Raw genomic sequence first — 26,974 nt, forward strand, 5'->3', positions numbered from 1 at the left:
TACGGAGACCTCATATTTTTTGAATGTAACATTAAAAATATAAATAAAGACAAAAAAGTACATGAAAAAATGCTAAAAATCACTAGCTGTTAGGGAAATGCAAATCAAAACTACAATGAGATACCATCTTACTCCCATAAGAGTGGCAGCTATCAAAAAAAAACAGAAGACTACAAGTGCTTGAGAGGATGTGGAGGAATGGGAACACTCATCCTCTCAATGGGAACACTCATCCTCATTCCTGGTGGAATGCAGAAGGATCCAGCCATTCTGGAGGACTACTTGGCAGTTTCTCAAAAAGTTAGCTATAGATTTGCCATATCACCCAGCAATCCCATTCCTGGGTATATACCCAGAAGATCTGAAAATAAGGACACAAACCAATATATGTACACCAATGTTCATAGCAGCATTATACACTATTGCCAAAAGTTGGAATCAACCCAAATACCCATCAATGGATGAATGGATAAATAAAATGTGGTATATACACACAATGGAATACTACTCAGCTATAAGAAGGAATACAGTACAAACACATGTGATAACATGGATGAATCTTCAGGACCTTATGTTGAGTGAAGCAACCCAGGCACTGAAGGACAAATACTACATGACCTCTCTTATATGAAATAAGCAGAGCTGTCTCATAGAGCTAAAGACTGGAAGAAAGGCTTAAAGGAATATGGGTGGAGGAGAGGAAGGTTGCCAGCTGACACCTACATGGATGAAGTCTATGATAAGCAGGAGGTAAGTGTTTGTTTTGGAAAAGGGTAAGATGGGAGCATAGGGATACCTTTGGGTGGGGCTTTGTGGGTTTGTGGGGGGCTAGGGTTGGGAGGATGGGTCAGATGACCCAAGGAATTGGGGGGAGGGCTGGGGGGGACAGTTGAATATGGGAGAATGTCAGGTATATGGTTGAAACTATACTGTTGAGAAACCTCTTTAGAAAATATAACAAGGAAGGATAACATGTTTAAGGTGCTTAAGGGGGGGGCATCTGGTACAGGCGCAAGCTTCTAGGGAGTATGTGAGTGCGCATTTTGTCATAGTTATATCATTGGGTGGAGACCCACACAATGAGTGTGAATGTGTACCCACATCCTGGGGAAACCTTATGCTCCTAAAGAGAGGGAATTGTGTCTCTCGAGAGGATTGCAGGCTCCCAATTAGTTACGGCCATCTAGTATATCAAGCCCTCAGCATTGCTGCAGTGTCTGTAAATCTGGTTCCTCAAGTAGTGAAGATTGAGTGTCATGGTGTGCCCTGAGGGGAGGAGGAGAGAGGTATAGCATGGATGGAAGCAGGGCAACTGGGAGGCAATGGAAGTGCTCCACAAGATCCTGCAATGATGGGTATGTCAACTTACATCTAAAGTGTATAAAAATCTATAAACTAAAATGTAAACTATAACAGAAAACATAAGGAAACTAAAAATTTAGAAATTTGTACAATCTAAAATATAAACAATAATATACACCAAAATGGAACCATGTTTGATAGCTATGTTTCAAAATTTGGACATCAGCTGCAGCAAATATAACATGAACATGTAAAGAGATCATTGCTTGGGAAAGGGGAAAAGGGTTTGATGTTGGATATCTGGGAGTCCCCTACATTGCATATGTGAATTACTGTGATGCAAAACTTTTTTGAAGATAAAATTAAAAATCAGAGAAAAAAAGACAGGATGTAGACATTGAGAAGAAATGAAAGTGCCTTGCTACTGTATATACAGGGCAAAATTTCTTACAGTGATGAAAGGCAAAATGTTAAAAACAAGCTTTATAATATTTTTCATTTTATTACTACACCAATTTATTTTTACTTTATTTTAGCATTTCTAAATTACTATGTATTCTATTTTTATACTTTAAACCCATCACCGTATTTCAATTTCCTATTAATTGAATTTGGCAATATATTAGGATTCATTGTTGAAGAAGTTTTGGACCACAGAGAGGTTCAACTATGGCAGGGGAGGAACTCTGCTGTGGGTGTTATTTATGGGGGGCACATGGGTTGGGGGGGGAGTTCTCCTGGGCATGTATATAGGGAACATAATTATGTTAGGATATATGTTGGGTATTTTTATTGTAGTTACAGTTACAAACATCAACTGAGGGATGCTGAGTTCCCACCCGGGGGAGCTCTGTCATATTCCTCAATGGAACAACAATAATCCCCCAAGTGTAATGGCAAAGATCAACAAGGAAGGATGGACCAATAATGAGCCCTTGATACTGATGACTATGCTTAGGAGCCTGTGTGCCGGAAATATGAACTAGTCCTAGAGCTGTAGGGTGCCTAAGAGTTACTTCCTGAGAGCCTCCATGTTGCTCAAATGTGGCCACTCTCTAAGCCAAACTCAGTATGTAATAGCATTATCTTCCCCCCAAAGTGGGACATGACTCCTGGGGATGAGCCTCCCTGGTGCCAAGGAATTACTACCAATCACTAACTGGAGAAGCAACTAGAAAGAGACCTAGAATAAAAGGGTCAACTCAGACCAGCAGAATATCTCAGCCTACATGTTGGATCAAGTGTTAATAACTGCTCTTTGACCTTGAATAAAAGCAGGAAATGGCACAGACAAATGAGATGATATGCCTAAGAGTCTTCCAAAAAGAGTCAGGAGGTCATCAGAGGGGTCATGCTTAACACACACCTCCGCAGGACCCCAGAAAAAGCCAAAGTAGATACAACCCTAAGTACTGGTTCTCCTGAAGGCTATGGAAATCCACAGGGTATATAGTCATGGCAAATGGACTTGGAGCTCTGTGCCATGTCAGAGGGCCCTACATTGGAATTTCTGCTCCTGTGTGTGATGGAGCTGGACTCAGATGTGACCTTTCTACACATGCCTCTTCTGTCACTTTTACTGAACCTGTGGTTGGCGCTAGGATTGTCCATACTCAGGAGACTGGAATCCCTGGACTGCCCAGGTACCAACTGGGCCCTGATTCTCAGCAGAGTGGTGACTCCTACTCTCTGGTTCATTGGTCTTACCCAGGTCAGCTAACAGGGAGGTGAAGATGGTCAACTACCGCACCAGGGAATCAAGAGTGCCTACAACTGTAAGCAGGAGAATTGCATCCATCAACCATGTGGAATCTAAGCCCCCTCTTGATTTAGAGGTGGAGAGGACATCACCATCCCAGGGTCCACAGAATGGAGGAATAAAATATGGACTAGAGTGGACTTGCTGATATACTACTATAAAACTACTGTGTCGAGTAATTGAAGAAATTTTAGCATCGAGGTGGAGAAAGTGGCCACAGTAGTTTTGAGGGCAGGGAGAGGGTAGAAGAGATGTGATGTGGGGGCATTTTTGGGAATTTGAGTTGTCTTTAATGATACTGCAGGGTCAGATGCTGGACTTTATATATCCTGCCATAACCCACTGAATGTACTTGGGGAGAGTGCGAACTACAGAGTAAACTACTATCTGTGTAGTGCAGCATTGCCCCAAAATGTGTTCACTGAGTACTATGAGTGTGCCACAATGATGAGGGAGGTTGTTGGTGTGGGAAGAGTGGAGTGGGGGGGGATAGGGAGTATAGGGGAACCTCTTATATTTTTTAATGTAACTTTTTTTTGGTGATGTATATATCTTCAAAAAATACAATTTACAAAAAGAAAAAAAAAAGAAAAGAAATGGTACAGAAAAAAAATAAAGTCCATGAAATGCCCTTGTATCACAATTAGCCCAGTGCTTGCTTGCCCAAATCAACTGGGCACCATTACATGGCTCAGTTGACACATTAGCCTAACCATCCCAATTTTCTTCTGGGTTTTGTCAATATGAGCATATGACTCTTACATAATTGCAGTTATGTCATAATCATATCATGTCTCAGCAAAAGAGATTCAAGTTTCCAAGGGAAGAAATAAAGAGATACCCACAAAGTATTATGCTTACCTTTTGCAAAACTTTCCATACTTTTTGATAAAATCCAATTGGGACCCTGTTCAATGCTCCATCCAGCCTTCTTCGACGTTGCCATTGACCTTGACGATTATCTTTAGATGTCTGTTCACCGTATGTGCCAGGAAAGGACCCACTCCTTGGAGTCATAGCAGTTCCAGGTGACTTGGGAGAAGAGATAGGGAAATAACATAAATTAAACCTTCTCTCTCTTCCTCTGACAGCATAGTGAACACTAAACATACTTAGATTTATATCTCAGAATTATAAACCACATATTAATTCTAACTCCCAAGGTAAAGATGTTGCACTGAATTTAGTAGACTTATTTGTTGGTAGCAGCAATGTAAACAGGCACAATCCTTTTAGAAAGCAATTTGGTGATATACAATAAGAGCCAAAAAAATATTATGACACAAGAAGTTGACGCAGAATTCCCAGTGTTAAGAATTTATCCTGAGGATTAATTCAACAGAAGGAAAAATCTATTTTAAAGATCTTCATTAAAATTATTATAGTTATAGAACATTTAGAATCAATCAAATATCCAAAAGTTAGGGGCTGCGTAAGTAAATTATTATAAAGCAACTCAATGAAATAGCATATTTATTAATTCTGAAGGCTTAAAAATATAAAAATTTACTGATATAGTATGAAGATCCAAAGCACTCCCTAAAAGATCTTTTTTTTTAAACATTTATTTATTTCTCTCCCCCCCCCCCCGCCCCCCCGTTGTCTGTTCTCTGTGTCTATTTGCTGCGTCTTCTTTGTCCACTTTTGTTGTTGTCAGCGGCACGGGAATCTGTGTTTCTTTTTGTTGTGTCATCTTGTTGTGTCAGCTCTCCCTGTGTGCGGCACCATTCCTGGGCAGGCTGCATTTTCTTTTGCGCTGGGTGGTTCTCCTTACGGGGTGCAATCCTTGCACGTGGGGATCCCCTACGCAGGGGACACCCCTGCGTGGCATGGCACTCCTTGCACGCATCAGCACTTCGCATGGGCCAGCTCCACATGGGTTAAGGAGGCCCAGGGTTTGAACCATGGACCTCCCATGTGGTAGACGGATGCCCTAACCACTGGGCCAAGTCCACTTCCCCCATTCTTTTCTTTATCTATTCTTGTGTATGTCACTTTTAGAGGCCATGTCTTGAAGCTCACTAATCCTTTCTTCTTCCTCCTCAAAATTGTTGTTAGTTGCCTCCAGTACATTTTTAATTTCATTTATTGTGCCTTTTATTCTCGTATGATCTTCTATTTTCTATGTATTCATTCAAATTCTTTGAGCTCACCCAGTGTCTTCTTAGTATTCTTAATCTCTTTAGCCATTTCGTTGAATTTATTAAGGAGATTTGTTTGAACATCTGTGATTAGTTGTCTCAACTCCTTTATGTCATCTGGAGGCTTATCTTGTTCCTTTGACTGGGACATACCTTCCTGTTCCTTCGTTTGCATTGTAATTTTTTATTGGTGTCTTGGCATGTCACTTACTAGATGTATTTATTCTGGGGGCAGTCTCTCCTTTTAGTTTAGGACTTTCTTGCCCTTTTTCCTTTGCTTGTTGCATAGTAGGAGCAAAGGATGTCATTGGTGCTGTAAGCTATGGAGGCTGATGCTGCCTGTATTGCCCCAGGAACTGGTGAAGCTTCTCCCACCTTTCTCCTGTGTAGTAATCCAAGCCATGCAGGCAAGTCCATCTGTAGTTCCACGAAGAGACTAATGAAGTTTCATGCCCCTTCCTCCCCTGCCTGGGGCAGGAATGGAGCTGCAGGTGTGTGCAGTAAACTAAGCCATGTGGGTCAAAACTGACTACAGTTGCTCATGTAGACTGATGTAGCCCTGGCTCCCCTTCTCCCCTGACAGGATTGGGGCTGCATCTTCAGGAGTGCCCCAAATCTAACCTGTGTGGGCTGAAAGAACCTGCAGTTACCCTGAGAGTCTGAGGGAGTACTGTCCCTTTGGCCCTTTCAGGGATGGTGAATGGAACCACGGGTGGCCAAAAGACCAGTCTATGTGGGCTGAAAGCATCTGCAATTGCACATAGAGGCTGAGGAAACAAGATCCCCTCCTATCCTATTGGGGGGTGGGGGTGGAGCAACAGTCACCCAATAGTCCAGTTTGTGAAGGCCAAGAGTACCTGCAGTTGTCTAAAGAGTTTGAGGAAACAACAGCCCCCTCTGATTCTTTTGGGAGGTGGGGTTGGAGGCACAGGGGCACAACAGCCCAATCCACGCAAGCTGAAAATTGCCTGGAGAGGCTGAGGAAATAAAGCTCCCTCCTATCGTATTGGGAGCATGTATGGAACCACAGTTTTCTGACTATTCTGTCTCTGGGGGATGAAAGCACCTGCAGTTGCCCAGAGAGGCTGGGAGACACCACTTCCCTCTAGTCCTGTTGGGGGTGGGGGTGGAGCCACAGGTGCCCAACAGTCCAGTTTGTGCAGGCCAAAGGTGTCTGCTGTTTCCCAGAGAGGCTAAGGAAACATCAGCCCCCTCCCATCCTATGGGGAGGTGGGGGTGGAGTCCCAGGCCTCAAGAAACCAGTCTGTGCAGGCCAAAAGTGCTTGTAGTTGCCCAGAGAGGCTTAGGAAACATAGCTTCTCTCTTATCCTATTGGGGGGTGGGGACAGAGCTACAGGTGACCAAGTATCCAGGCTGTGCAGGCTGAAAAACCAGCAGTTGCCCTGAGAGGCTGACGGCATGCAGCTCCCCTCCTATAGTGGCAGGGATGGAGATACAGGTGTCTAAGTATCCAGACTGTGTGGGCTGAAAGTGCCTACAGTTACCCAGAGAGGCTGAAGAAACACCATACCTGTCCTATCCTATGGGGTGGGGCAAGAACGGAATCAAAGTCACACAACAAACCAGTCCGTGTGGACTGAAAGCACTTATAGTTGCTCAGATAGGCCAATGAAATAAAGTTCCTCTCCTATCCCACCAGGATGTGGGGATGGAGCCCCAGATGGAATAGTTTGACACCTGCTTTTTGCAAGCCAAAAGCACTTGCAGTTGCCTGGAGAGGGTAGTGCAGGTCTCCCTAGCTTCTTCCCTGCTGAAGGTGAGGCTGGAGCTTAAGCTAGATGTGCATTCCAATCAGGGTAGAAAGAAGCATGTCCCTAACATCACCGTGATTTTCGATCAGCCCTGCTTCCCCTCATGCAGGGGGAAGAATTAAAATGGCAGCTACTGGCCTCTTTCTGACTTGGACAGGCTCGAACTTTAGCTGTTCTTATGATTATACTTTAGCTATCCGAATTTACTAATCAGTAGCTGAAGTTGGTGCCCAACCATCTCTTCCATCCCCATTTTTGGGAAATGGGGCTTCCAACTCCAGCCATGAAATAGCTCTGGAGGCAGCTTGAGCTGCCAGTGGAGTATGGGCTCTAGATTTTGCACGTGAGTCCTCTACTCATGAATCTTCACTATAGATGGGCAGTCTCCTCCTTCCATTCTTTCAAGGATATTGTAGGATTCTCTTCTGGTCTCCTTGGCCCCCCAGACAGGTGCTTTAGATAGGTCTGCATGATTACTAACTACCCTGTGATGAGCTGACTTTTGGAGCACCTTACTCTGCAGCCATTTTGCCCCTCTCTCTGGCCAAATAATTTTTGACAAGGTGGTAAAGACCATTGAAATGGGAACTAATAGTCTTTTCAACAAATGGTGCTGAGAAAACAGGATCTCCATTTGCCAAAAAAAGAAGGACCCCTACCTCACCCTGTACACAAAAATCATCTCAAAAGGGATTAAAGACCTAAATATAAGAGTTGAACTATCAAACTCCTAGAAGAAAATGTAGGGAAGCAGTCAGGATCTTGTGTTAAGCAATGATTTCTTAAGAATTTATACCCAAAGCACAAGCAACAAAAGAAAAACAGATAAATGGAATCTCAACAAATTTTCAAACTTTTGTGTCTCAAAGGACTTTATCATGAAAGTAAAATGACAACCTACACAGTTGGAGAAAATTCTTGGAAACCACGTATTGAAAAAGGTTTAATATCCAGGATATATAAAGAAATCCTTCAATTTAAAGACAAAAAGATAAACTCAATTAAAAAATGGGCAGAAAACATGAATAGACATCTTTCCAAGGAAATTATAGAAATGGCTAGAAAGCATATGAAAATATGCTCAATATCATTAGCCATCATGGAAATGCAAATCAAAACCACAATGAGATACTTTTCATGCCCATTAGAATGTCTGCTATTTAAAAAATAAGTGTTGGAGAGGATTTGGAGAAATAAGAACACTCATTTATAGCTGGTGGCAATGGAAAATGGTGTAGCCACTGTAGAAGACAGTTTGGCAGTTCCTCAGAAAACTAAGTACAGAACTACCATATGACCCAGGAATCCCACTAGTAGGTATATACCCCAAAGAACTGAAAGCAAGAACTCAAAAAGATATTTGCTTACTGATGTTCATAGCGGCATTCATCACAATTGCCAAAAGATGAAAGCAACTCAAGTATCCATCAACCAATGAATGGATAAACAAAATGTGGTGTGTGTGTGTGTATACATACACAATAGACTATTATTCATCCATACAAAGGAATTAAGTCCTGATACATGTGACAACATGGAGGAACCTTGAAGACATCACGTTGAGCCAGATACATAAGGACAAATATTGTATGATCTCACTGATTTGAAACAATTAGAATAAGTAAAATCACAGAGTTAGAATCTATTCTTGTCAGCGGTACTGGGAATCTATGTCTCTTTTTGTTGCATCATCTTGCTGTGTCAGCTCTCTGTGTGTATGGTGCCACTCCTAGTCAAGCTGCACTTTTTTCATGCTGGGCAGCTCTCGGAATGGGGCGCACTCCTTGCACATGGGGTTTCCCCTACATAGGGGACACCCCTGCGTGGTATGGCACTCCTTGCGTGCATCAGCACTGCGCGTGGGCCAGCTCATCACATGGGTAAGGAGGCCCTGGGTTTGAACCCTGGACCTCCTATGTGGTAGGCAGACGCTCTATCAGTTGAGCCAAATTTGCTTCCTCAGAATCTAGAATAGAGGTCACCAGGGGACAGGGTAGGGATAGGGAATGGTTAGTTATGGCTTTAAATCTATAGGGTTGCTACTTGGAATGATGAACATGTCTTGGTACTAAACAGGGGTGATGGCAGCAAAACATTGTGAACACAATTATTAGCATCAAAATATATCTCGCAATATGATTAAAAGGGGAAATGTTAGATTGTATATATGGTAACAGAATAACAATTTTTAAAAATCCTTGGAACTACACAGTGATCCCTAAATTAATCCATGGACTTTAATTAGTAATAGTACAATTATAAAAATGGGTGCTTTCGTACATTGTAACAAATGTTCGATACCAATGCAAGGTGTTGGTGGTGGGGTGGTATATGGGAATCCTGTATTTTATGCATGGTTGTTCTATAAACTCACAACTTCTCTTATAAAGAAAAAAAATGAAAGAGTAAAGGTGGGTCATACACAAGAATAAAAAGCAGGCAAAAGAAACTGCCTTTATGAGGGCCAGATATTGGACTTAGCAAAGACTTCAAAGCAGCTATTATAAGTATGCTCGAAGATACAGGAAACATGCTTAATGAAGTAAAGGAAGGTATGAGGACAATATTTCATACAAAAAAGAATCTTAATAAAGAGATAAGAAATTATAAAATAGAACCAAATGGAAATTCTGGAGTTGATGAGTAAAACAACAAATGCAAATGGAATGAAAAATTCACTAGAGGGGGCTCAACAGTAGATTTGAGCTGGCAGAGGACTAGACGATAGATATTTTGTAATATGAAGGCAGGAGAGAAAAAAGAACAGAGAAAAATGAATAGAGCCTCAGAGAATTATGGGACCCGTAAGCGCACTGACACATGTGTAATGAAAGTACCAAAAGGAGAGGAGATAAGGAAAGGAAAAGGGTAAAAAAACATTTGAAGAAATACAAGACATTTAGATTGGAAAGGAAGGAGTCAAACTCTCTCTTTGCAGATGATATGATCCTGTACATAAAAGTACTATATAATCTTCTAAAAAGCTATTAGAACTAATAAATAAGTTCAGCATAATTGCAGGTAATAAGATCAAAATAGAAAAATCAATTGTATTTCTAGACATCAGCAATCAATAATATGAAAATGAACTTTAAAAAAATTCCATTTACAATAACATCAAAAGGGATAAAATACTTAGGAAGGTATTTAATAAATGAAATGTAAAATTTATACTCTAAAAACTATAAAACATGTTGAAAGAAATTTAAGTACTAAATAAATGGAAAGAAATCCCATGTTCATGGATTGGAAGATTTAACATTGGTAAGATAGCAATACTTCCCCCAGTTGACTGAAAACTTCAATGCAATCACTATCAAATTCAGCTGACTTCTTTTCAGAAATTGACAAGCTGATCTTAACAAACATATAAAAATTCTAGGGGCCCAGGATAGCTAATATAATATTAAAATACTTTCTGATTTCAAAACTTACTATAAAGCTACAGTAACCAGGACAGTGTGATACTGGCAAGAGACCCTTACATTTTTGGTCAACTGATTTAAAAAAAAAAAATTATTGAAACGTATCACTCATACATAAACATACCAAAACAATAAGTATATAATAGTTGTGAACTTACAAAACAAACATATATAACATCAAACAAACATATAACATCTCACCCTACCATCAATAACTTGCATTGTTTTTAAATCTTTTTAACTAATGATTAAAGAGCATTGTCAAACTACTACTACTAAAAAAAGTATTTTCCCCTAACCAATCCGATTGTTATTATCTTTATATCATTTATATATGAACATACATAAACAATTAAGTGTATAGTAAAAGCTGTGAGCTTACAAAGCAAACATGCATAACATCATACAGGGGTCCCATACATCAACCCTCCACCAACACCTTGCATTGTCATGAAGACAAACTAAGAAAGAACACTGTCAAAATCTTACTACTAATCATGGTCCTAACCTTGCATTTGGTGTGTTTTTCCCCCAACCCACCCTATTATTATTTTTTAAATATATTTTTTTATGACAGAAGTTGTAAGCTTATGAAACAATCATGCACCTGTGCAGAATTCCCAAACATCCCTCCATCAACACACCACAATGCGGTGTGTCATTTGCTACAGATAAAATAATATCATCTGATTGTTACCATGTCCATAGTGTATATATGGCTCACATTTTCCACACTGCCTCGGTATCAACACAGTACATCTTTTGCATAGACGCAAGAATATTATGTTATTACTATTAACCACAGTCTATAGGTCACTCCAGCTGTATTTTTCCCATGGTTCTCCACATTTCCAACACCCAGCAGTAGTGATATACATTTGTTCTAGCTAACAAAGGATACTCTTGCATCTGTACCATCAACCACAATTCTCACCCATCTCTTGGTTTACTGTTCTATCCAGTTCCTAGATTATTCTCAAGCATTCTGTCAATTGGCATTTACATAGCTAGACTACTATTTTCAGTCACATCCTCATTTATAAACTAGCTGTTACTGTGTGTTACCATCCACTCTATATATTTCCACACTTTTACAGTAAAGCTAATTAAAACTTCTACATACATTAAACATCAGTAGTCCACTCAGTTCTTCTTTACGCCCTTTAAGAATCCTCCACCTACCACCAGGTCTTGAAGATATTTTCCAATAATTTCTTCTGGAACTTTTATGGGTAATTGATTTTTGACAAGGGTACTGAGGCCATTTGATAGGAAAAGCATAGTGTTTTCAACAAATGGTGCTGGGACAACTGGATATCCACATGCAAAAGAATGTGAATACCCACCTCACATCATACACAAAAATAAGACAAAATCTATAAAGCTTTTAGAATAAAACATGGGAGCAAATCTTTGTGAACCTTGGGTTAGGCAAAGCCTTCTTAGATATGACACCAAAAAGTACAAAAAAAAACACAAAGAAAAAATAGATGTATTGGACTTCATTAAGAGAAAAAAAATATGCTTCAAATAACACCATTTAGAAAGTGAAATGCTAATGCACAGAATGGGAAAAGCATATATCTGATAAGGGACTTATATCTAGAATATATAAAGAACTCTTATAACTCATCAATAAAAAGACAACCCATTCAAAATATGGGCAAATGACTTGAGCAGACATGCCTCCAAAGAAGATATACAAATGGCAAATAATAAAATGAAAAGATGCTCAACATCATTAGCTCGCAGGGAATTGCAAATAAAAACCACGAGGGAAGTGGATGTGGCTTAAGTGATTGAGCTACCGCCTGCCATATGGGTGGTCCTGGGTTCAGTACTTGGTGCCTCTTAAAGAAGATGAGCAAGACAGTGAGCTGGTGTGATGAGCTGGTGCGGCTAGCTGATGCAACAAGTGACAAAAGGAGGAAAACATAATGAGAGATACAACAAAGCAGGGAGTGGAGTTGGCTCAAGCGGTTAGACACCTCCCTCCCACATGAGAGGTCCCCAATTTGGTTCCTGGTGCCTCCTAAAAGGAAGATGAGCACCCAACAAACACACATAGCAAGAATAAACAACAAGGGGGTGGGGAGAAATAAAATGAATAAAACAAATATTTAAGAAAATGAAAAAAAAAAACCCAAAAAACCCCCATGAGGTACCCACTAGGATAGCTATGAAAAAAAAGACATCTCTTCTTCCTTCTCCTTGCCCTCAGCAACTACCATGGCCATTGTCTCCACATCAGTTATACAATTTCTACCATTGCTAGAGTCACAGTAGTTCTATAGTAGAATACCAGGAAGAAGAGATGTGATGTGGGGGCATTTTCTGGACTTGGAGTTGTCCTAAGTGATATTGCAGGGTCAGATGCTGGACATTATATATCCTGCCATAACCCACTGAATGGACTGGGGGAGAGTGTAAACTACAATGTAAACTCTAATCCATGTGGTGCAGCAGTGTTCCAAAATGTATTCACCAAATGCAATGTATGTGCCACAATGATGAAAGAGGTTGTTGATGTGCAAGAAGTGCGTGAGGGGGGTGCCGGATATATGGGAACTTCTTATATTTTTAATGCAACATTTTTTGTGATCTATGTATCTTTAAAAAAAAAGACAATTAAAAAAAAGACAAGTGTTGAGGATAAGGAGAAATATAAAACTCTCATACAGTACTGGTGGGAATATAAAATAGTGTGGCTACTGTGGAAAACACTTCGGCAGTTACTGAGAATGCTGAACATTGACCTAGTAATTCCACTCCTATGTATACACTGAAGAGAAATGAAAAAAAAAATGCCCACACAAACACCTGCCCATGATGGTTCATAACAGCATTATTCATAATAGCCCAAATTGGAAACAATCCAAGTATGCTTCATTTGATGAAAGCATAAATAAAGTGTGGTTTATCAATTCAAAGGAATATTATTCAACAATAAAAAGGAATGAAGTAATAATATATGCTACAACATGAAAGAACCTTGAAAATATTATGCTAAGTGAAGCATGAAATACATTGAGGAAAGTGGTTAACTGACGGTCTATATTCAGAAATAAATACAAAACAGAACAAAAATAATGTAAATATTCTCTGAGAAAAGAACTCTCGATTTTTTATTTGGGACAAATGCCTAAATCAGCAATCTTTTTAGGTAAGAGAGAAAAGAGCTCTTAAACATTTGTGTTGACAAGGGACTATCATACTGATCTGCCAAGGAGATGAACTACCATTTGGTTTCATTGTCTTTTCTTCACTTCCACCAAGATTGCAGACTGCTGACAGAGGGGTCAACTCAGAAAGGATATGTATCTGATAGAGAACAATTCAGACCCTTTTCCAAAGCCGAATACAAACAGTTTTTAGATTAATTTCTTTCCTACGCTTCTCTCCTTTTTTATTAATGTAGATATGAGAGGTGGCCAAGTCTTATAATTCATTACAAGGTTACTTAGTTAAGGATAACGAAGATATGAATATCACTTTCAATAGTTATCCACTTTTTGTTTGCTTGTAATCTAACCCAAATCTGTTCATATTGAGATATCTGAAATCATAGGTCATTATGAATTATTGACTTAAACCAATGAAATTTAATCAGAGACCATTCTTCCCCAAACTATAAGCTTTATGAGGCCAGGACCACATCTCTTTTGTTTACTATTTTATCTACAGTATCTGGCACATATTTACTAAATGAATTAATAATCAGAAAAACCTACCCAGTGATTTTCAAACTTATGATTGCCTCAAAATCCTCTAGAGAGCTTATTAAGACAGATTGCTGGGTCTCACCCCCAGCTTTTCTGATTCAGTAGGGTTAAGGTGGGAACAAAGAATGATGCTGCCTAGTATAATGCCTAGTGCATGACAGACATGCAATAAATTATACTAGCTGAAGGAGTAAATTAATAATCAGGTACTTAATGAATACTTAGTAAATTGAAGTATGTTTTCTACAATGAAAAAATGTTGAAGTTCACTTCCCTTCCCTATCTTTTTGGGAAAAAATAAAAAGATCTCACCCCATTAAATTGCTTTAAATTTATTTTCATTTTTGACTCAATTTGTTTTTCATTTCAATCAATCAGTATATATCATGAACTATATAACAATATATTCAAAGCATTTATGAATGGCATATAATACAAAATGACAGCAGTTACCAGAAATGACAGTGACATCAAATCTAGGGGGTGACCACGATTGTACTATAAGAAAAACCTGAGAAAATATAATTTTAAAAGGGTTGAGGAAAGGAAACTATTATCTGTGTTTTAAAAAGTTATTATTAGAGTAAAACTACTGACTATTCAAGTAACTAGACAGCTAATTAACAGAGCCTTACTCTAGCAGTCATGGTAAAGGGCAAGAAAAATAAAACTACTTTACAAATTAATGCTTTTTCCATGATCAGGCAAGAGAGCATTGGTGAGTGGTAGAGAAAAGGGCTTTGGACAATACAAAATACCAGATAGGCAGATGAAGATGGAAATCAATATTTAGAAATAAGAAAGTTAGGAAAATTTAGGGCCCTTAATCCTATAAATTATAGTCCTAATGATTTTGGCTCCCTTGAATACTAATGGGTAGTGAGAGTATAAGGTAAAGATGTAAATGATATGACTAAATATCATATTAACTTAGCTGGGAACGTGGACTTCAAATTCTAAATATATAAAGAATTTGTAATACTGTGTGACTATAAATAAGTATAAAATGTTTAGCTGGTCACTCTCAACTAAAACAAAGATTTTTTACCTACAACATCAGTTTTACCATTCAGTATTGAATTTAGTTCTTTCACCTTTAAAATAGGAAACATGTTCAGATTATCCAAATTATTTGGAAAGAAACTATAAAGTAAACACTTTTCTATGTCAGGGCCCTTTCTCATTCTATTTCTGTTCTTGCCCTAGCATAAATGTACATGTGAAAGGGTATTTAATGGATGTATTAAAATTAAGTTTACTTCAAATTTAGTTTCAAACATTGGTTCATACTACTCCTAAAGGGCTTTTGATTCTTAAAGAAAAAAAAAAGCAAAATCTCCAATTAACCTCTCCTCTTTTAGCTGTGCTTTCAATACTCTAATGCTACCTTAAATCTAATTTGGAAGCAGGAGTAACTTTAAGCTTTTCATTTAAAAATGCTACCAGGAGAGACCAACTCTCAATTTGGAGATTTTGAAATCATACGATTTCCCAGGGTTTTAAAAGGACTAGTTATGGAATATTGTGTTAACTGTAGCTTTGTGTAACACAACTCATCTATTCTCATCTGCAGAGAAAAAATGAGTAAGAGGCCCCAATATGTTATTTAGGAACTCCCACAAACCCCCAGACTGATTTAGATGTTTGTCCTCTATGTGCCTATACCACCCTTCATATATAACTATCATGACAATGATTAAAATCTAATTCTGGAACAATATCTGAAAATAGATCAAAAGTAAAGCCCTCACCTAATCTGGTATTCTTGCTACTATCTATTCTTAAAAGTGAGAAATCTAAGTCTCGTTACATAAAGAAAATTAATTCCAAAATTATATGTTAGTCCTAACAAGAGGAATTCAGGGTTTCAATTTCTCATCAGCAGCAAGTTACCGTCCACCTGAAATTACCAAAGTAGTTTGATCCAGAAAATGGAAAGCTATCTACAAAATGACTGCTAAAAAGAAGAATCAAACAAGCTATTCCATGGCTTGCTACCTAAGTGTAAAAAGGTCATGAGTTCATGCATGTTACATAGGCAGGTTAAACTATGTTAAAGAATCCCTGGTCATTTCACCTGACTCTCAGTCAAGATAGACAGTCTACGATATTCCACCTGAAAAATAAGTGGTTCAAATTAAACTCAGGATATGAAACAAAATAAATGATCCCAACAAAGCCTGACCCCAAAAGAATATTCTTCAACATGACAATATCCTAGATAATCCACCAAGTATCTTACCTGTTTAATCTCACTTTTTAACTGCATGATCCCAGTTCGTTCAGTTTTGGTTGCTCCAACAGCACCAATCTCATGTATAGAAATAGCAGGGCTGACATTTGAATCAATTGGACGAACTACAACACGGTGAATTAGAAAGAGAGAGGGAGGACAAACAGGTTCAGATCTTTTTCTCCCCTACATTAAAAGGACTTAGATCAGTGGTTCTTAACCAGGGTCCACGGACCTATTTCAGGGGGTCCATGAGCCTGAACAGAAAAAAATCAACTTATTACCTTTATTTTCTCTGACCTCTAACTGAAATCTAGCATCTTCTTCATCTATGAATATATGCAATAAATAAATTATAGTAGTATTCATTTTACCTGACTGGCAAAGGGGTCCACGGGACAAAAAAGGTTAAGTACCCCTGACTTAAATGTATGTCCTCCTTTTATTTTTTATTTTTTTTCTTTTTACTTGTTTTCCTTTTTTTTTTTTTTTTTTTTTTTTGAGGCTGGTTGCATCATCATCTTTTTGGTGCATTACTTCTTTTTTTTTTTTTCTTCTTTTTTTACAAGGAGGTCCTAGTGATCGAACCTGGGTCCTCCATATGGTAAAAAGGATCTCAATTGCTTGAGCCACAGTTGCTTCCTGTTCTCCCTTTTTTTTTTCTTTCTTTTTAGTTTATTTGTCCTCCTTTAATTTTTAAAAAATTTTCATGTCTTCCTTAGTAAATCTGGGCTCAGCCAAAAAGCATAACCTGGCCAGCTCAACTCTTGATTCTTTGGGAATCTGTCACTATGTACCAGCATGGGTGGGGGGAAAGAACTCTGTCTCTGCTGCTTCCTCCTTTTATTTTTAACTTAATATTTTTAAAAAAGTAAACAATAGCAACATTTTGCTATTCAAAGTATCAGCATCACCTTGGAGCTTGTTAGCAGACTCTCAGGTCCTACTGCATACCTATTGAATCAAAATCTGCATTTTAACAGGATTCCCAAGGAATTCGTATGCACAGTAAAGCTCCAGAAGCACTACTTTATAGTAAGGTCTGGTATCAGGCCATTCGACATTACCTATTTATTTGTCCTAAGCCTAAAAGTTGAGCATGACTGATAACTCTTTTCATGTGCTATGCTGTTTTAGGTACTCGACACCAAATACCACTCTTTATTCCATTGTCAAACCATCACTGCAGGTGGAAGATTCGTTTGTGACTGACTCCTAGATGTATCTGAATTTAAAGTTGACAGGATACAGCAGATGTCTGTAGCAGCCACACGTGTGCACATACACACACAACACACTGCATACACACACACACCACTGTAGGTGCTCCTGAAGTATTGCCAATTGGAATACAAAAAAGTTTCAAATGATATGGGTTGTTTATGTTGAAAAAGAAATGTCCTAAAGAAGAGACTTAGAATAATATAAGGGAATAGATGAAATAGTTAAAAAAGAAACATGATCGTGATCAATCCAGTTGATATATCATTTAAGGGGAAAAAAATTGAGTTACTTGTGGTTTTCAAATTTTCTCACAGAAGCCAGCTTTGTTTTTAATTGTTTTATATATTGGAGTTCTGTTTATTTGTGGACAAAAGGTGTCTCTGATAAAAGAAAAACATTTTAAAACCAATGAAACATTTCAGACAAAAAATCTAAAATGAAATTCAACCTTACCGCTTCGCTCTACTCCGAACTCCTTGCCACTGAGAATGTGATGAAGGAGGCACTTCATAGCTGAAGGACTGAGATTCATCAGGCCCTCCGTGGCTTCCTCAGCTAGTCAGCAGAAACAATAGGACAGAGGGATTTCTAACCTGCTTGCTATGCCCCCATCCCTACTTTAGCTCTACTTCTTTTCTTGTTTAGGATTTCTGAGTCATTTAATTGGAAGACTAGAATAACCAAATAAATTTCTAGCATCATACGTCTTAGGTATATGCAATGAATTGTAAATTATTTAAGGAGTCATTGTCCCATTTATGGACTAACCAGATCCTTGTTTTCTTCATTACCTCCTTTCTACATCATTAGAGTACTCAGTAGCTTATCTTTGAAAATGAGAAGAATGAAAGAGAACAATGGAATTGGAGGCCATTCAGAGAAACACAACAAATATAAGTGCCACTATATGAAGATGGACTAATAATTAAAACCTCTCAGTTGGGAAATAAAGAGACTTAAAAGAAAATAGATATGAATCCATAAAATTATGAAGAATATTGAGACAAGATAACTTGAACTTGGTTTTCAACATGATATGTTCATTAAGATTTTTTAAAAAGATTTATTTATTTTCCCTTCCCCACTGCCCCAGTTGTCTGTTCTCTGTGTCTATTTGCTGTGTGTTCTTCTTTGTCTGCTTCTGTTGTCAGTGGCACGGGAATCTGTGTTTCTTTTTGTTGCATCATCTTGTTGTGTCAGCTCTCCGTGTGTGCGGCACCATTCCTGGGCAGGCTGCACTTTCTTTCACGCTGGGCGGCTCTCCTTACAGGGTGCACTCCTTGCGCATGGCGCTCCCCTGCGCGGGGACACCCCTGCGTGGCATGGCACTCCTTGCGCGCATCAGCACTGCACATGGCCAGCTGCACACAGGTCAAGGAGGCCCGGGGTTTGAACCGCGGACCTCCCATGTGGTAGACAGACGCCCTAACCACTGGGCCAAGTCTGCTTCCCATGTTCATTAAGATTTTACTACATGTAGGTCATGAATTTAAACAACATTAGTACAAACAGGTAGGATATGATGCCTGACCTTGAGAGGCTGAGTATTTATTTGGGAGAGATGGAACATGTAAACAAGATAAATGACAATAAAACATTGCAGATACTAACTGCTAAATGAGAGGTATAGACAGTAAGTGCTTTGGAAATCAGAGAAGGCATCAATCTCCAAGGACAGGGACTGATAAAATTAGCAGCAAGTGTTACTGAAATGTAGGTAGAGGCCAAACTGTTGGGGGTCTTGAATGTCAGACCCAGGGATCTGGAGATCTTGATTTTATCTGATAGCAATAAAAAGCCATAGTTTTGATGAATCCACAGGAAAAAAGAGCCATAACGGGTCATTAAGAAAAGGTGAAGAATGTTTGGGGGTTTATTCCTCCTTTTAAGGTTTATTTTTGAACAACCAGATCCTCTCAAAAAACATCCCTTGATATCACAACTAAAAAATAATATAATATAATTTTCTCTATAACAATGAGGTGAAGTGGAAATCATTTGGAATCAGACAGACCTGGATTCAAACCACTTTTACTGACTAGAAATGCCACTTTGGGCAACTTACTTAACCTCTCTGAGCTTCAGTTTCCTTATCGGTAATATAAGGGGACACTTCTTCTCCAGAGAGTTGTTGTAAAGATTAAATTAGATAATATATGCAAATGTAAAACAAAAAGTGCAGTGTCTGGCACAAGGTAGGTATGAAATTATTGTTATCGCTCTTTCTTAAAAGGGTTATTTATAGTATAAGTTATTGCATGGGTTTGCTTTAGGTTAGACTCAAAACAATAAATTTAGCTACTTGTTAACAGTTCAGTTAAAAGCCTTTTGGGGAAATTTAATAGAAACAATGGCTAAAATTGAGTTTTACACCCATGATTTTATTTTTCTATGCCATCACTATATACTTTACCATTCATGATGAAATCAAATACTTTCTTATAATAATCTGCACTGATGGAAGAAAAGAGTCATGCCATAGGGGTCCTTTACATCTCTTCACACTATATACCTTTCTGTTCTGCAGTGTCTCCCGGCCCCTTCTAACTAAAACTGTTATCTTGCTAAATATAGCTACAGTTAATTTCAAAGAGAGTTATGTCAGATAAATATTGATTGAAATATTGTCTTCCTTTATTTGATCATGATGCTGACTAGTTAGAATATTGACGCTATGGTCAACTGATGTTGGTGTCCACAAACTCCACTGTCTGAATCAGAAACCAATCCTGGCTGTCTACTCAAGTATGGCACACTCAAGAATCACTCTAGGACTAAAGAGGAAATGTACTTAGCTAAAAGCAGTCTGTTAAGTAGACTATGGAATGCAGCACTCTCAGGACGTAGAATTATGAAAATGCAGAACTAAAAAATATGTCGTCATATGAGTTTCTTCTTGATTGGTATAAATAGTGACTGCTTAACATGGGAATAAGGTTAGCGCTATATGCAGCTTCTGAGCTACTGATAAAAATGTTTTAGCTTTCTTTCTTTCCTCACCTGAAATTCCACAGACCTGCTTTAAAAAGTGGAACCTACCTAAAATAGTTACTGGATTAGATACCTGAGCATCGAAGGGAGTGGGCCAGTTCTGTTGCCATAACTTGTATGATCAGACCAATTCGAAGTCGAAACATTTCAGCAAAGAGGCCAGGCTGGGTTCGCATGTACATGGCTAGATATACCATTATTTCCTGTATACAGAATGGATAGAGACAAAAATTATGACCCAGGTCTCACAATGCCTATTTTGTAGCCTCAAGAGATTGCCAAATTAATTGAAAGAAAACTTTAAAATAGCAATTACCAGTTTAGGCTTTGCAATTTTACTCACCTGTGTAAGTATTGAAATGCTCATGTCCCCTTCACTGGCTTCATCTATCAGGTGAGTGAGTGTTTCATAAGGCAGAGGCCTGAGGAAGAAGATAGTGAAGACAGAATTCTGTAACCACCTAAACCTAAATGTACTGAAAAAATAAAAAAGCTCTTCCCAAGTCCAAGTCGCTGCCTTAACATTTCCTCATTACCAGTAGCATTCCAGCTCTGCCAGTCTTCAAATTTCAAAGCCTTTGGCTACATTGTCTCCCCAAACTACTCTGCCTCATATAAACTCAGGACTACTGCCTTAGCTCATCCCTCTCCTCTCTAACCTGGATTATTCCCCTCCTTCAAAATTCTATTTGAAACTCACTCCATGATATCCTTCCAGACTAGTCTCTCATGGTTAGTCCTTAATATTTGACAGGTAACTATTCTAGCTATGATATAAAAAACTAATTTTAACCTACTAATTTTTGGAAGTCACTTTATTACTTTACAATCATACCTTATAGACATATTGTTATAGAAAAAACTATGATGTTATATTATTCTTTAGTTTTCTAGACTTTCATCAGGTTACACACACCCATATGCACACAACCTTCCAAACTTCTGACTCTCCTGTTGACATTAAGCACTATGGGGACACGGACCATGCCATCATCATTTTTTGGGTTACCCACAGTAGTCACAAAATTGATATGATTTGTGATAAAAGGTTCTGTTTACTAGAAAAACATAACTGGGACTTTACAGGTTCCATGGTGGACACATGAAACCCACTAACACATGGTCCTAGAATTACATCTTTTCCTGTCTCTCAGAACCTTAACACAGGAGTTGAAATGGATCCTAGAGGCAAAAGAAATCATGGAGGGAAGTGGATTTGGTTCAATGAATAGAGTGTCTGCCTACTATATGGGAGTTCCAGGGTTCAAACCCAGGGCCTCCTGACCCGTGTGATGAGCTGGCCCACACGCAGTGCTAATGTACGCAAGGAGTGCCCTGCCATGAAGGGGTGTCCCCTGTGTAGGGGAGCCCCATGCACAAGGAGTGCACTCTGCACGGAGAGCCACCCAACATGAAAAAAGTGCAGCCTGCCCAGAAGTGGTGCCACACACACGGAGAGCTGACACAACCAAAAGAGACACAGATTCCTGGTGCCACTGACAAGAGTACAAGCGGACACAGAAGAACACACAGTGAATAGACACAGAAAGCAGACAACTGGGGGGGGGGGGCGGGGCAGGGAAAGGGAGAGAAATATAAAAAAAAAGAAATCATGGAATATACCAGGAAGGAGGCTATGCAGACATCAGAAAGATATCTCTGCTCACTTGTTCCTCATTTCTTTCCTATGTCCCCCATATCTGGTGCATGTTTTGTTAACAAAATATATGTTTCACTTTACTTGTTACGGAAGTATAAATGGCAGGTAGTGGGAATATCTTTTTATTTTCATTTTTTATTGTCTTTTTTTTTTGAAAGATACATAGATCACACAAAATGTTACATTGAAAAATGTAAGAGGTTTCCATATATCCCACTCCCCACATCTCCCACTCCTCTCACATCAACAACTTCTTTCATCAGTGTGGAACATTCATTGCATTTGATGAATACATTTTGGAGCACTGCTACACCGTATGGATTGTACTTTACATTGTAGTTTACACTCTCCCCCAGTCCATTCAGTAGGTTATGGCAGGATATATAATTTCCTGCATCTGTCCCTGGAATATCATTCAGGACAACTCTAGGTCCTGAAAAAACCCCATATCATACCTCTTCTTCCCTCTCCCTGCCCTCAGCAATTCCCATGGCCACTGTCTCCACATCAATGATACAATTTCTTCCATTGCTAGAATCACACTAATTCAATAGTAGAATACCAGTAAGTCCACTCCAATCCATATTTTATTCCTCCATCTTGGTTTATATTTGTCCCTGGTAGAAAAACAGATTTTTTTAGAAAACTTAGGAATCCCTCCAAAAACATGTTTTGGAAATATAGTCTGCTTGTGGGTTTAAATTTTGGCACTGATTAACAGATTTAATGAAGATGAGTTTTATGGGCTTGTCTAGTGGCAAAAGGAAGACTCATGTGTAAGAATTAAACTTTCCATCTCAATCTGCCATTCAACACCCTTCACCCCCCAACCCCCTTCAGCCGAAGCTTATCCTAGGACACTGTTCCTAATTGTAAGCTGTGGTGGAACTGAGACAGTGGCAACCTGATTATAACATTCTTGAAAGGAGTGCTGCATCATTATGCTCCACAAGCCCCCATTTTTCCCTTTGATGATAATTGCCACCCACCTTTTTTTCCCTCTTGAGCAGTATGGAGTTTCACCCTTAACCCTGTGCTCTAGTCAGACACTTTCTTCCACTTTCTTTTTTCAGAGTATAGCTGACCTTTTGTGGGCACCAATGCCATTTGCTCTGTTTGTTTTGATTTGGTTTTTGAGTGGGAAGTTTGGAAAAGTCAATAAGTAAAAAAGTTTGAGGACTATTCCTCCTGAGTTTCCTCTTTCATTTTCTCATGCCTTGTCATTACTAGCATCTTCTCTCTGAGTGTTTCTGAAAGAAGCACACATGTAGGAAGTTATCTTCCATTGACAGATTAGGGCAAGAGAATTATAGTAATCCCACACAGCTCCTTATAGGCTAGAGAAGCTGATCTAATCCAACGAAAAAACCATACTTACGCAGAAATGGTCTTTTCTCGAGGTTCTGGAGGGAGCCCTACTGTCAAATGTTTCTGGTGGGAGAGAAGGTCTGTGCAGGCCTAAGAAGAGATAGTATAACACCATTATCCTTCCCTTAACACTTCAGATTTCCCTGAAAATTTCTCCTTTCAGTCTAGAAACTTTGTTCCCCCTTAAAGATATATCAAACTCACTTCCTAAGGAAAGACCATGAAGATTAGAAAGGGGGTATTTCTAGGAAGGAACAGGAAGTGTTTTCATCTTCTAGAAGGTAGGAACTGTTAACCTAGGGTAAATTCTTAAGATCTAGAACTCTAATTGCTTATAATACCCCTACAAGCCTACAATTTTTATGGTTCATTCACAAATAAAAAGCTATCTCAATATCAAAAAACTTTATGTGGGAAAAACACCATTTCAAATGAATAGAGGTTATGTTTGATTAATAGAGAATAATTATGGAAACTAAGTTTTAAAAAGCTTCTCCATTAACATTTGTTATGTCTAGAAAACTTCAAGAATATTTAGTACCTCATCAAGGGCTTCCACCTTCTTCCTTAAGATTCCAGAGATGTATCGAATCAGGCCCCAATGTCGAATTTCTCCAGCTTTGCCATACAGTTCAGTAAGAAGTCCTCTGACTGTAGCAACCCCTTCATCATACAATCCAGTGTCCCAGTCAGGACCTCTGGAATTTTAAAGTCAGGACTACATTAATTGGAAGTAAAGCCTCCAGCAACAATCTTTTATTTATGTGCTTATAAGGGATATATCTGTTTTTGATAGGTCTTCTTCATTAAGAAAATGTTATTTATTACAAATCCTTGTAGAAATTGTTCAACAGTTAGCCCTGAAAGCCAAATACCCAGACAAAAATAAGTCTTAGTTTCAGTTGTGCCTTAACAAAATACATTCTTTTAATCTCCTTCACAGGCTTCAACATAGATGAAATTAAAGACAAAGATTTAATCTAACTACTGAAAATTTAGAAAGTATGCTACATGGGTTGAACTAATGGAGAAATAATAAGGATGTGTGCTTATTTTTTAAGGGATACCTATATATTATTGTAAAAACCAGTATAATAGGATAGTGGGAAGATGGCATCAGATTAAGCAAACAAGGCTCAGCTCTCACAAAAACAACAAAGAAAGAGGCAAAAGCTGCCTGAGGGATCTTCTTTGGGGGTTGGCAGACCAGGATAGTGCTTCACAGCTCCCAGGAGGGTGAGGGACAGAGAGACAAAGAGCTGAAAACAACAAACCGTGAGTTACTAAATCTCCTGGCTGCCAGGAAGGGCTCCCCCACCCCAACATAATAAGTGGGGGTAGAATCCCTGGCTCATGAAGCAGACCTCTCCTCTCACCAATAGGAGAGCAGACATCTTTCTACCTGTCAGTTGTTACAAGGGAAAAGGGAGGAGAAGTCAAGGAGATTTTCTTCAGTGAATTTGGCCAGTAGAGTCCACTTTTGCTTTTGGCCAGACCAAAACAAAGGTAAACCAAGTGATACACCCCCGTGGAAAGTGCACCAACAAATGCCATCTACTGGCCAGTCTGAAAAGTGCATGGACAAAAACTACAACCCACCCTTATGAAAGACATAAATATCAATACCCAAGAAGGACAACGAATGCCAAACAGAATAAATCTGAACAGACCTACCCCGAGACACCTACTATTCAGAAATGACAAATATCAGAGATAAAGAGAGGATTCTGAAAGTAGCAAGAGAAAGCAAAGCATCACATACAAGGGCACATTGATAAGATTAAATGCCAACTTCTCATTAGAAACCATGGAGGAGATGGTGATTTCTTTAAGGTACTGAAAGAGAAAAACTGCCAGCCAAGAATTCTGTATCCAGCAAAGCTGGCCTTCAAAAATGAAGTAGAGTTCAAAGTCTTCACAGACAAATAAAAACTGACAGAATATGTTACCAAAATGCCAGAATTACAAGAGCTACTAAAGGGAGTGCTACAGCCTGAAAGGAAAAAACAAGAGTGGAAGACTTGGAGAAGAGTGTAGAAATGAAGAATATTAGAAAGGGTAAAAAGATAGACAACAGTATGATATGACAACAGAAAGCCAAAGTCAAAATGGATGAAGATTTACAGTAATAACATTGAATGTTAATGGCCTGAACTCTCCAATCAAAAGGCAAAGACTGATAGAATGGATAAAAAAATATGAGTCATCTCTATATGCTGTCTACAGGAGACTCACCTCAGATGTAGGGACACAACCAAGTTAAAAGTGAAAGGCTGGAAAAAGATATTCAATGAAAATAGTAACCAAAAAAGAGCTGGAGTAGTGATACTAATATTGGACAAAATAGATTTTAAATGTAAAATTGTTATAAGGGATGAAGAAGGTCATTATATATTAATAAAAGGGACAATTCAGCAAGAAGAAATAACTATACTAAATATTTATGCACCTAACCTCAGTGTCCCAATATACATGAAGCACAAACTGGCATAGCTGAAGGAAGAAACAGATCTACAATAATAGTTGGAGACTTCAACACACCACTCGTAGTATTGGATAGAACATCTGGACAGAAGATAAATAAACAGAGAGCTTAAATAATATGATAAATGAACTAGACCTAATAGACCTCTATAGAGCATTGTACCCAAAACCAGCAGGATATACATTTTTTTCAAGTCCAAGATAGACCACATGTTGGGTCACAAGAGAAGTCTCAATACAGTTAAAAAGATTAAAATTATACAAAATACTTTCTCTGATCATAACAGAATGAAGCTAGAAGTCAATAATGGACAGAAAAAAGGAAAATTCGTAAGTATATGGAGATTAAAGAACACACTCAAATAATGAATGGGTTGAAGAAGAAACTGCCAGAGAATTGAGGAAATATCTTGAGCTGAATGAAAAGGAGAACATAGCATATCAAAACCTATGGGATACTGCAAAGGCGATGCTGAGAGGGAAATGTATAGCCCTCACTGCTTATGTTAAAAAAGAAGAAAAAGTTAAATAAAATTGAAAACCTAACTGCACACCTGGAGGAGCTAGAAAAAGAAGAGCAATATAATCCCAAACCAAGCTGAAAGAAAGAAATGGTAAAGATCAGAACAGAAATAAATGAAATCAAGAACAACAACAATAAAAATCCAGAGTGAGCCAAGAAAAAAAATTTGGTTTTTGGAGAAACTCTACAAAATTGACAAACCCATAGCTAGCCTAACCAAAAAAGGAGACACAAATAAATGAAATCAGAAATGAGGGAGGACATTACCACTGACCCTGCAGAAATAAGAGAGATCATAAGAGGATACTATAAATAACTCTATGCCAAAAAAACTAGACAATGTAGACAAGATGGACAAATTCCTAGAAAC

At 38.5% G+C, this 26,974-nt stretch overlaps 1 protein-coding gene across 16 annotated transcripts in view; it reads right to left on the bottom strand.

Annotated features, from left to right (window-relative positions):
- PHKA1 (phosphorylase kinase regulatory subunit alpha 1) overlaps positions 1-26,974 on the bottom strand; it is a 205,572-nt gene that overhangs the window by 16,663 nt on the left and 161,935 nt on the right. For 8 of the 16 annotated variants that reach the window (XM_058292339.2, XM_058292345.1, XM_058292350.2 and 5 more), the window contains 7 exons: positions 24,139-24,295; positions 23,608-23,687; positions 20,913-20,991; positions 20,643-20,772; positions 18,032-18,133; positions 16,364-16,479; positions 3,923-4,093 (listed from right to left, as the gene is read on the bottom strand). In XM_058292339.2, coding sequence (XP_058148322.1) covers positions 3,923-4,093; positions 16,364-16,479; positions 18,032-18,133; positions 20,643-20,772; positions 20,913-20,991; positions 23,608-23,687; positions 24,139-24,295 — 835 coding nt within the window. Of the gene's footprint in view, positions 1-3,922; positions 4,094-16,198; positions 16,238-16,363; positions 16,480-18,031; positions 18,134-20,642; positions 20,773-20,912; positions 20,992-23,607; positions 23,688-24,138; positions 24,296-26,974 lie in introns of all 16 variants that reach the window. The other 8 variants (XM_058292344.2, XM_058292337.1, XM_058292343.2 and 5 more) reach the window with 5 other exon arrangements.

The sequence above is a fragment of the Dasypus novemcinctus genome, chromosome X, assembly GCF_030445035.2.
Source record: "Dasypus novemcinctus isolate mDasNov1 chromosome X, mDasNov1.1.hap2, whole genome shotgun sequence".
Lineage (NCBI taxonomy): Eukaryota > Metazoa > Chordata > Mammalia > Cingulata > Dasypodidae > Dasypus > Dasypus novemcinctus.